At 49.3% G+C, this 17,017-nt stretch overlaps 1 protein-coding gene across 1 annotated transcript; it reads right to left on the minus strand.

Moving 5' to 3' along the window:
- Window positions 1-148: 148 nt before the first annotated feature.
- Window positions 149-16,865, minus strand: LOC307084425 (E3 ubiquitin-protein ligase RNF19A-like). The gene is made up of 10 exons (XM_079748799.1): window positions 16,711-16,865; window positions 10,004-10,903; window positions 7,136-7,344; window positions 6,059-6,203; window positions 5,543-5,705; window positions 5,015-5,129; window positions 4,678-4,839; window positions 3,992-4,256; window positions 3,371-3,514; window positions 149-2,915 (listed from the first exon to the last, which is right to left on the minus strand). Exons 2-10 carry the CDS (start codon window positions 10,687-10,689, stop codon window positions 1,805-1,807), a joined length of 3,000 nt encoding a protein of 999 aa, XP_079604925.1. The 5' UTR covers window positions 10,690-10,903; window positions 16,711-16,865; the 3' UTR covers window positions 149-1,804.
- Between the last annotated feature and the right edge of the window lie 152 nt (window positions 16,866-17,017).

The following is a 17,017-nucleotide window of genomic DNA, read 5'->3' on the forward strand; positions in this document are numbered from 1 at the left end:
AATAGTCACAATTTGCACGGTTTCTGAAAACGTCAACATCTGGACGCAAATGGTTTGTCAAACAACATCCATGAGCGTGGATGCCATTAAAAGCCCTTGCTGACTATTTGGCATCCATTCAACATCACATTCAACAAACAAACCATTATCTTTTGACCTTTCACGTTTAATATTTAACAGCAGAATGAGCAAATGATATTTCATGAAGAGAAAAAAACAAAAACACAATTTGCACCCTACCCCAGTCTGAGAAGGCACAGAGTCGAAAACAATAAGCACAAACATAAAATTGCATCCACAATTGCCGAGGCGTTTGAAAAAACACCCCTGAATATGTACAGTAGAAATACAACATCCAAACTCAAGTCTTAAAAATAGGAATTGTAAAAAATAAAGTGATCTTCTTTCTGGCATCATTTGAGAGGCAGGTGTATTTAACAAAGATTGTACCAACAAACCGATGGATTAATCTGCTCAAAAGAATATACACACACAACTGAACAGCATCAAGTTAATATAAATATTTATAGTCAACCCTCTGTAGGTGTCGTATGCCTTTTTGTAGTTGAAGAGTAACCCAAACAATGATGTAAATGGTGACATAATCACATGTGATTATGCAATCATGTGTTTATGTACAAGAATACCATCAACGAGGACATCTTGATACTGAAGGCACATATAATACCGTTATCGAACTCTGCTTCCCATATGACGATTGACAAGGTATTCATTTAATTCAAGCGAGTACATGTGCACTCGAGTTCATTACGGAAAAAAATAAAACTACACTTTTCTTATATTGCATCCAGATCGGTCAAATTGTCCACTTACTTGGTCACCATAGAAACCAAACCACCCATGGACCTTTAGAATACTCGTTTTAAAGGAAAAATAGCAGACAAAAAAAAACAACATAAAATGGAATTATCCAGTTACAAACTAACAAGAGTTGTCTGTCGTCAAGGAGAATGTGGGTTGTGGCGCTAGCTTGGAACCAAAAACAAAGCTTTGACATTGAAACAATGTCTAAAATGGAAAGATCTAAAATTGATAAAAAAAAAGACAGAAAGATTTGTTGTCATACTTAATTTAAAACATAGGCAAAGTCTGAAAAAGCTTTTTGGGGCCACCTATCTGCTTGCCAGTTTAGACTGGGGACAAGTCATTAGCAGCTCAACGTTAAAAATAGATTACACACCGTTTTACTTTTTATTTTTGCTACGACAATTTCAGGAAAAATTGGGAGTTGTGGGGGTGTTGAGCCGTGTGTATTTTACCGCTGGACATTAAAGGAACAATCTTCTCAACAGCAGGAGAATCTATTTGAGTACTTGATATAAGCTTCCACCGACATTGCATTCAGTCACATCCTTTTCACGTTTACGTCACGTTACCTACTTACTCAAAGACCTTCACTTCCCAGGACAGCAGCGCTGTCACAAACCAGCCAATCCGCTTAGGAAAAACTCGCCCCCTCTCCACCTCTGTCCTCTACTGCTCCTGTCACCACACACACACACACAGGACATTTTCCTTCTGTTTGGTATTCCTCATTTCTCGATAGCAGCAAGAAAAACAATAATTTTAAGTTGGACTTAAAGCCTTGGAACCTCACAACAGTCTTACTAGGATGAGCATCGCTCGTGCTCATGATTAGAAGAAGCGTCTGCGCGAAGGCCGGCTGAGCTAGAGATGCTAACCCAGCCAAGGGATGCGGACCGAGCCCATGCAGTGCAACGCTTCCGAGCAAGCGAAGCTAACCGAGCTAATAAAGCTAGCGACAGCCACGGGGTTCTGCCCTTCAGATATCAGTCTGTACGCAGCTCCTTCTGGAGGCGGGGCTCGTCGCATGCAGAGCCGCGGGTTCCTGGCTGGCGGTCTCCGATTGGTGGTGTTCCTCCTCCTCCTCCTCTTCCTCTTCCTCCTCCTCCTCATCATCGGGCGCCAAATCGACAGCAGAGTCCGTCCTGGTCTCCTCGGCGATGAAGAGGAAGGTCCCGCCCCCCTGGCTGCACTCCACCACGAAGGCGGCGCCGTCGGGGCCCTGGGACGGGGCGGGGCGGTGCTCGAGGCGGTCGTACTCCACCTCGGGCATGGTGCTGGCGGCGGCGCGCGCCGGCTGGGGGCGGTTCCCCAGGAAGGAGGCGGAGGCGGGGGGAGTGGAGGGAAGCGGCAGCGGCAGCGGCGACGGTCTGGAGGTCTCCGAGGCGTCGGAGGACGAGACGCTGCGGCGGGAGTCGGAGGCCACCGAGGGCAGGCTGCCGCTGGGCGAGGGAGGCCCCGGCGGCGGGGAGCCGGCGCCGCGACGCCCGGGCCACCGGCCCTCCGTCTCGGTGTCGGTGGGCCCCTTCCTCCTCCTGGGGACCTCCGCCTCCGCCTTGCTGCTCCCGCTGCTGCTGTTGCCGCCCACCTTCCTCCACAGACGCCCTTTGCTCCTCCTGCTGGTGAAGCGAGAGGAGGAGGTGGACGAGGAGGTGAGCTCCTGGAACCAGGGGCGGGTCGACGAGGAGGAGGTGAGCTCCTGGAACCAGGGCCGGAAGGAGGAGGAGGTGATGGCGGAGGAGGAGGCGGCCAGTTCCTGAAACCAAGGGCGGGAGGAGGAGGAGGAGGCGGCCAGTTCCTGAAACCAGGGGCGGGAGGAGGAGGAGGGGATGGTGGAGGAGGAGGCGGAGGTGGAGAGCTCCTGAAACCGGGGCCGGGAGGAGGTGGTTGGGCAGCCGGGGCTCCCTGGGAGATGGGGTTGTGGAGGGCCGTGGGTGGAGGGGGAGGAGCCCTGGTGGAGGCCTGGCGGGATTTCCTCACAACCGCCGCCGCCGCCGCCGCCGCCGCCATCCAGACTGCTGCTGGCGCTGCAGTGGCGCATCTTCGGCGGCCGGGGCTCCAGGTCCACCTGCACCTCCAGGCTGCTGGCCCTGAGAGACGACAGAAGGCGGGGCTCACATGGACTGTACAAAGGTTGGAGGAGGGACCGACCAAGGCATCAAGAGGATGAAACATGTCATCATCATTCGTCATCAACCCATCTAGGATAGATGGGAGAGATAGATGGAAACACTCCCAGCTATTCTACCTCCATCTACACATGTATACGTGGAAATAGAGGATAGATGGGAGAGTCTCACAACCACCAGAACGCCATCATTCAACTGCAAGTTGGTGGCAAAAAGACTGCACACAAAAGGGGCTCTGTTTTACTACAATGTGTGTAAAAAAGAAAAAAAACACTAGTGGGCGCGTCCACCCAGACGGAAGACTGCTAGCTCAACCTACCAGGCTCCACACTGGACCGTACCAACCGGACGGCTGGTTCTATGACGACTAAGGGACATCAGAGAGTCTGAGAGAGAGAGCGTGCCAGTGAACCGACCTCTCGAGGGGGCTGTAGGCGTTGAGGATGGAGCCCGCCATGGCCCTGGTGCTGGCGTTGTCCCCGGCGGTGCCCAGGCTCACCGTGGCCGAGTCCCCGCTCAGGCTGCAGCCCTCCTTCTGCACGTCCGCCTGCACCTCCACCCTGCAGCCACCGGGGGCAGGTTAGTGACTGACTGACTGACTCACTGACTGACTCACTGACTGACAGGGCTACGGCGTTTACATGGCAGTTAAAGGTGACGTATTATACCACCAGGTGTGAGTTACAAGCCGTTTGGAAAAAAAATCTGCCTTTTCTGACATCACAAGTAGGCGCGTCCACCTAGATGTACACTGGATAGATCAGTCGACCGGCCTACCCAGTGGACTGTAGCAAACGTTGATCAACCATCCGTCAGGCATTTAGGCGGGCACGGCCACTTGTGATGTCAGAAGAGGCAGAGCTTCAAAACGGCTTGTAACGGCCAATCACAGTCGCACCTGGTGAAACAATATGTCACCTTTAAGAAACCTAACCTAGTTTCCAACCGTATCGTTACATTATGTACACAAGGGGACAGAAACCGGGCGTATTGTCAAGACAACAACGCTGCTCTGCTGCGACCCGGCACCAGCCTACCTGTTGTAGCAGCTGCTGGCCATGCTGCCTCCGGCCAGGGCGGTGGTGCTGGCGTCGTCGTGGTCACTGAGGCTGGCGTCCCGCAGGGTCGACCCGGGCCCTCCTCCTCCTCCTCCACCACCAGCACCACCACCACCCCCCCCCACCGTGGCCCCGCAGCGCTCCAGGTGGCTGCCGCTGAGGCTCAGGCCCGTCAGCCCGCCCACGCTGGCCCCGTCGCCCATGCTGGGGTTGTGCAGGCGGGTCTCCGCCACCGAGGTGGTGTCTGGTGGGGCGGAGGGGAGTGAGGCCAGGTTTATTATTTTGCATAACGTTAGTGAGTCCTGAGAATTGTACGTTTACGTTGAGCCGATGCTTTTATCCTAAGGAGAGGCTTACAGGTGAGGCTGAGAACGATACCAAGCTCTTTGTGACCTCTAAGTGATCTCTAAGTGACCTCTAAAGTGGGTAATTTGCGAACACAAACTCGGCATAGCACGAGTAAAGTGTGCAAAGGGGTTTGTTAAGGTTCCACAGTGTAGGTCCCTTTTGAAAGTTGCTCTTCTGTATAATATGTCAGTAACAAAACAGGAAACAGGGCAAGCCAAGGAAACTTTCAGTTTCTCGTTTCCTGGCCCAGGTTCTCTACAGTTTCTCCACTTCTACTCTGCCACAGTAGAGGATGGATGAAGGGGAGACGGGCTCACCTGTAGCTCCCATCCCGCTGCCCACGTAGACGTCGTTCTCGTCGTCGAACTCTATCCGAACTCCTTTGCCGTTGCCGGCGGAAACGCCACAACCGCCACTCCGACACAGGGAAACGGGAACCACGCCGTAGACGTAGGCCAACATGATGGGAACGCCGATACCTGTTGGGACACACACACACACACACACACACACACACACACACACACACACACACACACACACACACACACACACACACACACACACACACACACACAGAGTTTGTGCATAGACTGGGCTTTCATGGCTTTCGTTGACAGGAAGTAGAAGTGAGAGGAGGAATAAGCTTCGTACCGACGGTTACCGCGGCGACCACCGGGGAGACGATCACGGACAGTGTCACGCCCCCGGCGATGACCAGGTTCCTCTTGTGCTTTGACACCTCCTTTCCCTCGTAGCGGTTGTGGATCTGAGGGGGGGGGGGGGGGGGGGGACTCATTTCAATCATAGCTTGCCTAGGTCACTTTTTTCTTCTTTGCACTTTTGTGTCAGGTTCAGGAACTGATTGAATAGACGTGTTAAAATACATGAGGCAGGCACCCTTAAAATATGGTCTTTGTTGAAAGTATACATGGCCTTATGTAGAAATTAGCACACCGCTGATTAACTCCTCATGACTTATTATCCTTCAAACAATCATAAGCATTTCAAGTGGGGAACACAAATGCAGATTTCAGTTTTTATTCTAAAACAAACTATTCGTGATAAGAGAACTTTGTTAACCCCTCCCGTCTCGTGGATAACAACGTCAAACCCCAAACATCAAACTACAGAGCGCTCGTTCCCCATTGGACGCGAGAGCTTTGTGGGTGTGTCCCTCACCTTCCTGCCCACGTACACCGGGATGCCGATGACCATGGCGGGCACGGCGATGCCGGCAATGAGCGCGATGCCCACCGGCGCACCCACCAGCGTGCCCAGCTGCCACAGGATCTTCTTCTTCCGGCTCCACGGCTTCTTGCCCCAGAAGGTGCAGCCGGACGGACTGAGAGAGGGGATAGAGAGAGAGATCAATGCGATAGGGGGGAGAAAGAAAGAAAGAAAGAAAGAAAGAAAGAAAGATAGATTGGGATGGGGCAACGAGTGATAGAGAGACACAGCGACAGAGACCGAGGGAGGGAGGAGGAGTCAGAGAGAGCAAAGAGAGAAAGAGAAGTCAATCAAAAAAAATGCAGAACATGGTTGTGGTTCCAGTGGCACTCGGTACGGTACCTCAGTGAACAAGGTCGACTCACACCAGACTCTGCTAACTTCACCACTTCAATCAATCATTTTTGAAGGCACACAGAAAGAGGACGTGTTGAAAGAGCTCGTCCAACAGGTGCACCGAGGTCTCACCTGAGGTAGTGCAGGTCGGAGATCTCCTTCATGCACAGCCAGCAGAACTCACAGCCGCAGACAGCGCACGTCATGTGGTTACAGCTGCCGTCATTCATCTTGATTATGTAGGCGGCGCAGCGCGGGCACGGCTTGATGTCGTCGGCTACACAAACGAGGGCGACCGGGGGGAAGGGGGAGGGGGGGAGAACAGGGGTTAGCATGTGGTCTGGGCTAGGGCTCAGCCGTCGAGACTGTAGCCGTGATTAAAGGGCAACCTTTAAAGCCCGGCTGTGTTTTAATTGAAAAGAGCGAGGCTGCACTGTGCGCGTGTTTGACGTCTGCGACGCAGAGTCTGTTCGCAGAACATATGGACCATTTACGTCCATTTTTTTCCACAATCGCCAAAACGGAGAATGCGATTCCGGCGCTAATGACGTCAAGGGTCCGACTTTTCTGCATTCCCGATTTCTTGTGTTGTGACTCAACACTGTCTGAAGCACTTCTCCATCTCTCAAACTCAGCCCTCCAACTATCAGTACACCATTATAAAGTAGCCGAGTGTGACGGTTTCACTTTAAGGCCTAAATTAATAACATGACATGATATAAAACGGACAGAACTGTGATATCCTCCAGGTAACGCAGATGGCTGCTAGATCAATAAGGCCTAGTATCACAATTTTTTTTAAGTTTACATTTTAAATTCAGGGCATTTGGCAAATGCCTTTATCCAAAGCGACTTTCACACACACATTGACGGCGCTGTCGACCATACACAGTGGCAGCCAGTTCGTCGGGAGCAGTCAGGGTTAGGTGTCTACACTCAGCTAGGAGCCGGGGATCGAACTAGCAACCTTCCAAGGCAACCTGCCCTACCTCCTTAACTAAGCCGACCCTATACCTTTAAGGCCTACACAAATAAAATGATCAATATAAAAACGGACGATAACACGGTAACAAACTGCGACATCCCCCATGTAGCTAGCATTTAGAACCAAGATGGCCGCCGGGTCAACAAGGCCCCTTATCTCATCATCTCCTCCCAAAACCCTCTCTGTACCCTGGGGGTCACGACCCCGGTCGGCGGACCACCTACCGGGCGCGCCGTTCCCCTGGCTGTAGCTGAGGGAGGAGGAGCGGAAGCCGCTGAGCTGCAGGCTCTGGGCCCGCTGCTGCCGCGCCGCGTCACAGGTCTGGTTGGGGTGCCACAGCTGCTTGCAGTGGTAGCAGAACTCGGTGCTGCAGCCCTCCCGGCCGCACGTGAGCTTGGGGCAGCTGGCACAGCCGAAGGCGACGACCGCGTACCTGTGGAGGTGGGAGATAAATGGCAATGTTTTTTTTTGTTTTCTTTTACTGTGATGGACGGTAATAATAATTAACAATTATTCGCCGAAGGCTCAGTGAATAGTGGGGAATTCCCCACTATTCACTGAGCCTGAGGTGAATAATTGTTTAAGTATACTATACGTGAACACTCAAACAAGATAACACTTTTTGCCGGGATTTATTCGTTTTTATTAGTTTTCATTAGCGTGACGAGATGACCGTCACACGCGCTCCAGCAATATCCCGAGTTTGAGATCTCATCATGGGATATTGCCCAATATCCCGAGATAGCAAACCAATCAAATTGCGCAATCTTAGTTGGTTCACATGTAGCATATACTAATAGGTTTTATTTATAGCAGATTTTATCTTTAAGGAAAGTCCCAAGGTGCTAGATAGTGTGATACAGCAGCAAGAGAGACAGCAGTTATACGGCCAGGTAGTTGAGTAAAATGCTGTGAGTTTCGTGAGTTTTAAACCAACAAACCCAGGATCATAAGTTCAACATTATACATTCAAGCGCTACACCACCCAAAATCACACACTACTTCCTCAACACGGCAAAAAATAAAAAAAGAATAGAGCCATTTTAATAAATTGAGAGTGACTGAGCTGCTGAAGGGTAGCTGGTAAATTGAACTAGATGATTCACATTTTCTATTTGCATTAGTATATATGCAAAAAAAATGTTTTTCATTGCTTTAAACACGTTCACAGCAGGTGGCTCTTGGGAATGAGCACACCACATAGGAGTTGTGTACCATAACCCAAAATGAAACCATCCTGAATGGATTACCACGAATATGCACTGTGAGTGTTGTGGTTACGATACTGCCAAACGTGTGGTTTCCGTGGAAACCTTACAAGCCGATTCTGAGAAACATGTTGCATGTTGCCAAGCTGATGCACCAGACCTTGTGTCAACACCGACCAATGGGAGAGGAGCTTCAGAGAAGGCTCTCGGCAACACTGACCAATGGGAGAGGAGCTTCAGAGAAGGCTTTCAGCAACACCGACCAATGGGAGAGGAGCTTCAGAGAAGGCTCTCGGCAACAGCCCCGACCGCAGTGTGTGAGGGATTATGATCACTTTCGACTTGCAGAACTGATAGAAAATTAGCTTCTGTATGATCGTGAACAGAGTGAATCTGCATGAGACACGACAGACTTATGCATCTCGTCAAGGAAATCCTTTGAGTTTAAAAGATGCAAGGGGAAGCATGTATTGTTAGATGTTTCACTCTTCACAATACAAATCGCACAAACAATATTTCTGACATAATCCTCTAAGATGATTTCATAGCCGTTCCTATAATTGTTCATTGCATTAAAAAACCGTTAACATATATACAAAGACATCTCAATCTTCAAATGGTTGTTCTTTTACCAGAAGTCAACAATGTGATAGCACTGTGCAGCAACAACAAGGGACCGAGGCCCTCGGCAGAGGGGCCGTGCTGTACAAGGGGAGAGGGAAGACAACGCGCGGCAGTTAAGTGGGATGGCCCGGGCCTGCCGCGCCCGCTCAACACACTCATGAAGGAGCCATTCATCTCAAGGACACGGGCACTGCACTACACTGTACGCCGTGCTCGCACTAGAGCAAACACCAAAAGCTAAAATAAATACACACCACAATAACACTGCGATACTAAAAGACGGAGCGGTGTTTTATTCCTGGTTACGACAATCTAGTGGAGTCGGATTTCAGATTTGCAACACCCATTAAAGAGGAGTTTAGTGTCGTCTATTTCAAAGGCTGAGCGAGATTCTTTACAGCTTCGAAACCCGGGCGGTGTAGTCCCACACTGGGCTGTCGCCTCGCCCCCTGCTGCTAGGACACAACTACTCAAATGATTGGGTGTCTGTGCACCTCAAACCGCAGTGATATTAGGTTGCGTCTGCCAGCCCCGTTGCTAAGTGCCCGCTGCTGCATTGCTCGTGCAACACCTCTAATTTAAGAGTGGGATGTCAGGGGGGGGGCTGAAGGTCATTACGTTTGTCGAGGGAAACCAAGACGAGGCACAGAGCGGTGAGACACAGCTGGACACGACCTGCCTCCAAGTGAATCAAAGAGTGAAGCTCTATGTTGCAGAGCAGATTCACTAAGTGGAATTGATTGATTCAACTTATAAATTCAAAGGCCGTCTAAAAGATCTTTTTCTTTCCTCTCAGGTCTAAATTAAGTCTTAATAGTTAGCTTGCTATTATTACGTTAATACATATTTTGTTAAGCTGACAACTGGGACACCGGGCTTAATATAAATATGATTCAAAAAGTTGAATGAGGAAGTGACATTGGTTCATTCTGTTCACAACGTCTTGTTGTGCACGTTGTGTTGTGCTCATCTCAGGCCCCTAAAACAGAACCTTTCAAAAAAGGTGTTACACTTCTAAAGGTAAAAAAAAAAAAAAGAAAGTAAAAACAACCAACAAACGTACTTGCTGAGAATAGTTTGATGATCAAACACTCTATTGAATTGACATTATCTTAACAGGCCGTATGTGCTTCAGGCCTACAACACCATCGGCAAGGATTCTCACTCAACACGCCCCCATACCCCATTCGACTAAGCATCAAAGCCAGCCCCCGGACCGAAATGAACCTCCACCTTACGTCCAAACCCTCGTCTCCTTACCCGCAGTCGGGCGCGGGGCACCAGCGGCAGTCGGGGTCGGCCACCAGCCAGCGCCGCAGCATGAACTCCTCGTACTTCTCCATGACGGCGCGGTCCGCCAGGATGGCCTGGATGTCGTGGGGGTTGTAGCGCTCGGGGCACTCGGGGCAGCAGATGTTGACGCGCGACTCTGAGATCTCGATGCGCAGGTACTGCCGCAGGCAGTCGCCGCACGAGCGGTGGCGGCACGTCATGATGTCCGGGAAGCGGTCGCGGGCGTGCCGCAGCAGGCATAGGGGGCACTCCAGCGGCTCCGTGGGGACACATGCCGTCGCCGCCGACGCCAACGCGGCGGCTGACGCCGACGGGGTCATCGCCGCCGCCGCCGCCGCCGCCGCCGCCGTGATCCCCGAGGGCTTGTCTTGGCCCGTCGCCGTGGGGATGCTCTCGTCGCTGGCCGCCGGGGCCACGTCGGCGCCCGGCCCTCCCGCCTGCAGGGGGCGGAGCTTGCAGCGGCGGGGCTCGCGGTGGTGGTGGCGCCGGCGGCCGAACAGCGAGTGGAGGGACAGCCGGCGCTTCTTGGGGGTCTTCCTGATGGAGGGCAGGCTGACGGAGGAGGTGGCCGAGTGGAGGTCTCGCTCGGAGCCCGAGCAGCCATGTTGCTGCTGCTGCTGCTGGTGGTGGGGGAGGCGCTGCAGGTGGTTCATGGTGCCACTGGATGGCTGGGGGGGGGGGCTGGAACAGAAGGGGGATATGGGGGATATGGGGGAGGGAGGGAGGGAGGGAGGGTGGTGTGGAGGTTTGGGCCAGCTAGGACATGGTGGATGATGGAGGTGGGCGGGTGGGAGGAGTCTTGGGGATTTGGTCAGGTCTGGCCCCAGCCGACCGTCAGTGCAGAGTGGTTTCTGGTGGCCGGTACAGCTGGAGAGTGAAGGAGATAAAAACACAAGAAGGTTCAAAAGCTTCACCAAACCATGGTAATGGAATGACCTTCGTTTCAGCGGCTGCATCAGGTCAACAAACAGGTCACGCATGTTCTGTTCAGCACTTAGTTTGGCCAACTCATCACGACCAATTGGACCCTACGTAACAGAGACGATTGAGTAATTCTTCCCGTGAATCTAAATATCATCAATCAGCTGATATAAATTGTGCTTCCTCCCTTTTATTAAAAAGAGACGTCAGCATCCATCCACACACACAAAGACACAAAGGAGAGTGATGAGAGGATTTCAACCCATCTGACGTATAGCATGCAGCAGATTCTCAGTAAAGCAGAAGGAAATGGGTCAAGGGCCTGAGCAGCTAGCGAAACAAAGCCACTGAACATCCCTTATTGTTGAAGGACTTGTCCTACAGTAAATGCCGGGATATTATGGGCTGTGATCGCACCCTGCTTCCCAGCGATCAACAACAAATCAACCTTTGTTTCAGCAAGGCTACCGAGCAGACAGGAAAAACACTCAGACACGCAGTAATCAGACCTTGATGCACAACAGGTGTGCCAGATCGTGCAGGGGTACGGGTTTGGTTTGTGAACATTTAGCAAATGATTGGAAGCCATTGTCATATCGCTTGTTTCACTAGAGACGTCAGTGAGAAGAAAAGTGTCAAATTGCTCTGCCCTTGTCTGCAAATCGGGACAGAAATGTCATGGGATTGTGGTTTACAAAGCCATCAGGGTGACAGCCACACCGTTAAAGATACTCGACTGTAATTGTTGGTTTTGAGTGTTAAAAGAGCAATTAAAAACAGCTGTACCCAAGGTTTGCCCTCACTAGTGTGCCAGGGGAGCAGCACGCAAATGGGCAAGCCTTTATAAAGAGGTACAACTCCAGGAAAAAGGATTCCTTGCATAATTGGTTTGACGTCAGACCGTAAATACAAACTAGATGTGTTGGCCCCAAACAAAAAAAGAAAGGTTGCCCGGGCGGAAAAATAAACAAGAAATTATTATACAAATATGTACTGCGCCAAAAACTTTCCCAAAGATTGCGTGTATTCAAATGTTGTCAGACTAGAGCAAATAAGGACTGGGGCTTTATGGTGTGACTGAAATTACAATGGGGACAGGCCAAGGGCGACTGAATTAAACAACCACAATTCTTAGGTAAACAATGCTAAATTTGGTTCTATGGAAGAAGCAAAAACAACATCTTGGCTTATTTTTAAATGGAAATGGAAAAAAATGAAAAAAACTAAAACTACGACGGCTTAAAAAGAGTCGTTTACGTCGGCCTGGGGAGACGTAAACTACATTATAGTTTTCACAATAAAAAAAAGTGCTACGCTGACGGTCCGACCGTCTTCCGCTGTCCTTAAAAAGGCACTGGCCAGTCCGTCGAATGAGCACAAATCAGGGGTTTGGATGAGCCCACGTCAGACGTTACCACGGCAACGCCGTGATAAACAATTTACGGAGGATGATAGGCAAGATAAGATTGCACTGAGGAGACGGTTTTATGTGACAACGTTAGATATTGCCGCTTAGCGAGAGTGAGCACAGGCCGACTAGGTCTGTGTGAGCTCACCGCTTGTATACTCACATAACAACATCTTCCATTTAGAAATATCCCCTAGGCGAGGAGAGGCCGGTGTATTTATATAGCACCCTTCAGACAAGGCCATTCATAGGGGCTTTACGTAGGAAGAAACCACAGGTAAAGAACATTAAAAGGACAATCATTTAAAGAGATAAAACCATACTAGATGGATATATACATCTTTTCCACCCCATACATTTTGTCCACACCATCGTCCAACCCAAAAGTTGGGGCCAAAGAAGAGTTTCAAAAGGCACAACCGCAGACCTGGGCAACAGAGGCATAATTCCAGACCTGGGCGACAAATAAGATAAGATAAGATAAGATATACTTTATTCATCTCAGCAGAGCAATTTATAGACCCTGGGGTCAGAACATGCACATGCACCCCGGTTGGGGTGACATGACCCCAACAGAACCCAGAGAAGTTCCTAGAGGAGACCACTTGCGGCAACACGTCCATAATAGGGGCACGCCTAAGGCCAGCCCGAGATCAAGCAACTCCCAGATGAATGGGCATTAAAAGGACCATGCAATGCTCTCGGGGGGGGGGGGCGATATGTTGTGCCTACAGTGTCCATGTCCCCAATGAGAAAGCCTGTGTTTAGACAGCCCTTCCCCCAACACCCTCTCCCCATAGAACACAGTTCAGTACACCAAGAGTTTGTGAGTCCTAGTTACTGTTTGTGTGCGCTACATAAACGACCAAAGCGCTGACCATGCAGATCACACCGACCGATGCCTCCGTCTCCCGACTCACCGGGATGAGGAGGGGGGGGCTATGGCGAAAACAATAACCGACTGTTCATATACCCCTCAGGCAAGATTTTAGGCAAGAAAGCAGGGTGAGAGCGGACTCGGAGGGGAGCCACACTTTCCTTCTGCTAGGATCCAACCTCAACACCCACACAGGAGCTCCAGTGGCCAGGCAGTTTGTTACTACGGTAGAGCTAAGACGTCTCCGGTTGATTGCATTTTAGATGCAATCGTTTAGGCCTGGGAACTTTGCAATTTGCCTATTTTGTGTGAGTGCCTCCGCCCAAAGGCTTCGCTTGGAAGGCCCGTCTCCTCGGCATGTATTCAGCGCTATACGTGTCTAATGTTAATGTTAGCGAAAAATAAAAATAAATAAAAATAAATAGCGTTGGTAATGTTAGCGAAAAATTCCCTCTGAGGCCCTCTGAAAAGGTTTTTTGCCCATCCCTGGTCTAAACAAAACAAACAATTTAACACTATAGTAACGAATGGGTTCTGTGTTGGCACTGTATCAAGGTTTTAGTATGCTGGGGTTTAACAAGCCAGTGAGGGAGAGGAAAGTTAACTTAGCGGTGCCATGGAACGGTTCCCCAGCAGCCGACAGGCTATGGGGAATTACGGTGCAGGATTGTAATTTAATTTAGAGGGGCCAGATCTGTGTGGTAGTTTGGCACACAGTGGGGAAATGAGTGGGACTTTCCATGCAGTGTGTGTGTGTGTGTGTGTGTGTGTGTGTGTGTGTGTGTGTGTGTGTGTGTGTGTGTGTGTGTGTGTGTGTGTGTGTGTGTGTGTGTTCAACCACCGCTCACACATTGGGACTCCGGCCTACTTAAAAAAAACAACTAAAAGCCTGCTGCAGGGGTAAAGACTCAAGAGCAGCCCTTTTTACATCCTCAAAATACCATCTTATTCCTTCCTTCCTCCATCCCTCCCACCCTCCATCGATTGGAAGTTATTGGCAGACACAAGATTAAATCAATGAAGGGACTCAATTGGCTGACCTCTGTGTGACACAGATTATAGTATTAACTGAGTTTATGAAGAGATTTATTTTGCCATCTCACTTCCTCTCAAACATGCTTTTATGTAAACTGACAAGCATCCGTTTTCGTCCAATGAGGTGACAGCAGCCGAACAGATATTGGAGCTAAATCCATTGACAAAATGCACTGCATGATAATGCTACACCTCACAGGCATCACAGTGGCTCAGATCCCACCCATTGCACATGGGGTTGACACGGAGTAGTAGTGATACTCCCAACGAGTAGAATGAACCCCCTGGCTGCAGCGTGAGACTCAGCCATGGTTCCACAAGGCAGATCCCTGGCATCATCATCATGAACCCCGAGAAGTAAACAATCCGTTTTCCATGGAGTAGGGCTGATGACCCTTTGACATCCCAGGCTCTGAACAGGCACCCTGTCCCCTAACAATGCATTCAATTAACGCCCTGAAGACATTGTACAAGCCCAGAAACTGGCCTCAAGACACGATAGCCTATCTCTGTTATTATCACTTAGTACATGCAGATAACAACAGCAATTGCAGGCACTTGTCCGTCACGTGATCCCATCGCCGTACATGGTACAGACCGGGTTGCGGTGAATTGTCTGCCTTCTCTGCTGATGACGGGGCTAACCAGCAGATAGAAGCCTGTTTTAAATGTCAGCTTAAACCTTAAGCGTCTTTACCACATCGTTGGACGTCAAAACCAAAGGAATGACAAAATGTGACCGACGTTGTGTTACAAAGGCAAAATTAACCCCTAAATCGTCTGCCGTTAATAAGCCTTACTTAACGGTGCGATTGATGTACGAAATGGGAGTCAAGGTGTCACTAGTTTGGTGGAATTTGTAAATCTGACCACAAGGTGCCATTAAAAAAACGAAAATGTATGGCACTGCAACAACCTTCCTGTATATTTTTTCACATTTTCACTTCAACAATAAGGCCCCAGGGTACACTTATTTACATTAGTTAATGCGGTAATAAGGGTATGGGTGAACTTCTTACCATTACCCTATCAAATGATCAATAAATGAACACCATTACCTTTGAGACATAAATATTAATAAAAATTGACACCATTAATAATTATACTAGACCATCATTGAACAGTGTTAATGCTTCATACTGCATTAACTAAGGTTAATTAATTTACCCTTATTGTAAAGTGTTTGGCTTGTTGTTGCACCTATAGCACAGTTTTAAAAATGGGTATAGGTACTTCTATTTCATATAAAGCAAATGATATGCTACTGCATGCAAGCAACCAAACATTTGTGGCAGCACTGCCACCACTGATAAGTGTCAGACTGGGGCCCTGACAACATTATACAGCAGAGATGAGAAAAGAGAACGACACATGGGCCTAGTGCCCTGGCAGAAGATAACTTCACGTAAACAGTCCGCATTCAAATTCTAACTCTTTTGTTGGTGAGGTCATTTTTCGGTCATGAATGCAGACTTTGTAATAGTGAAATGCCTGGGGCATATGCGGATTCAAGTGACAGGGCATTCATTAAGGGGATATCTAGTTATTTACCAAAAAAAATGCTTCTGATCAAGCATTCGTTGAATACTTATTTAGGAGTTTTGTGTTTTCGATCCGAGAGAGATCGGTGGGTTACAAAATGAAGGTTTAGATAAGACATCGCCCAGCACCAACAATCAATCACTCATCATTATCTCAAAGCAGCCTGTTCAAATGGATAAACTTAGCATTTGCTCTTCAGAAATACTATTGATTACGCCATATAATAACACAAAATAAATATCATTAACGTTTGGACAGGCCTATGACATAATTTGTAGTTTTATAAAATCCAAACTCCAATTCCCACATCGGCAATGAATGAGCCATACAGTGTACTAATCAACATTATCCCATTAATTCCAATGCAACCCTAGACAACCTCTTAATGTCGAATAAATATTATGAAGACCAGGCACCATAATAAACCAGTGGGATCAGACGCCATGTAGTAACCACCAGTCAGCGGCTTGGCCAGAGGGATCCATCTTGACGTGGCTCCCAAGAGCAATAGGTCATGTTTTCTAGCCGGGACAAAACTCAAAATGTGATTTAAAGAGAGAAGTGGCCAAACAGGTCAGTTTACATGTGTATTGTTAGCCAGCGATAGCCTTCCCCTGCTAACTTGATAAGTGAAATGGTGGTCCGGTGCCCCGCTGGGGGCTGCTATTCCTGCCCGTTTGGTGGTTTTGTTGAGACGCATTGTGAACTCTTTAGCAGCAGAATGCACAAATAACCTTAACATGATATATATAATAGCTCTGCGTCCAGGAGACATAGCTAGCAGACCGCTAGCTGGGCTGTAGCTCCCCGAAACGAAGGGAGTTATGTCTGCAAAGTCCTACTCTCTCCGACAGTGGCTCTGGGTGAAGTATTGAACCGATCAGGTCTTACCGTGTGGCGTCAGTCGGCGGAGCCTTTACTACATCGGGATCCCGTAAAGTTGTCTCCCAGTGAAATGATCGGGCACTGGAAATATAATCTAGTGTTTACGAGACCAGAAAACTTCGTCCAGAGCACGAAAATCTCCAGGGTCCCCCCTGACTTTTACAGAGCACGCAAATTAAGGGTTGGTTACAACTTCCGTTTCTTTTGTTTCTTTCAAAGTAATGCTCGCATGCTCGACCAATTGGCTGCGCTGTTTCAACGTGGGTTGTTTTGTTTTGAAGGAAAGAACAAATGTGTCACTTCCGCTCCCTCG

This window comes from Pollachius pollachius (genome assembly GCF_949987615.1).
Source record: "Pollachius pollachius genome assembly, chromosome: 13".
In the NCBI taxonomy this organism is placed as follows: Eukaryota; Metazoa; Chordata; class Actinopteri; order Gadiformes; family Gadidae; genus Pollachius; species Pollachius pollachius.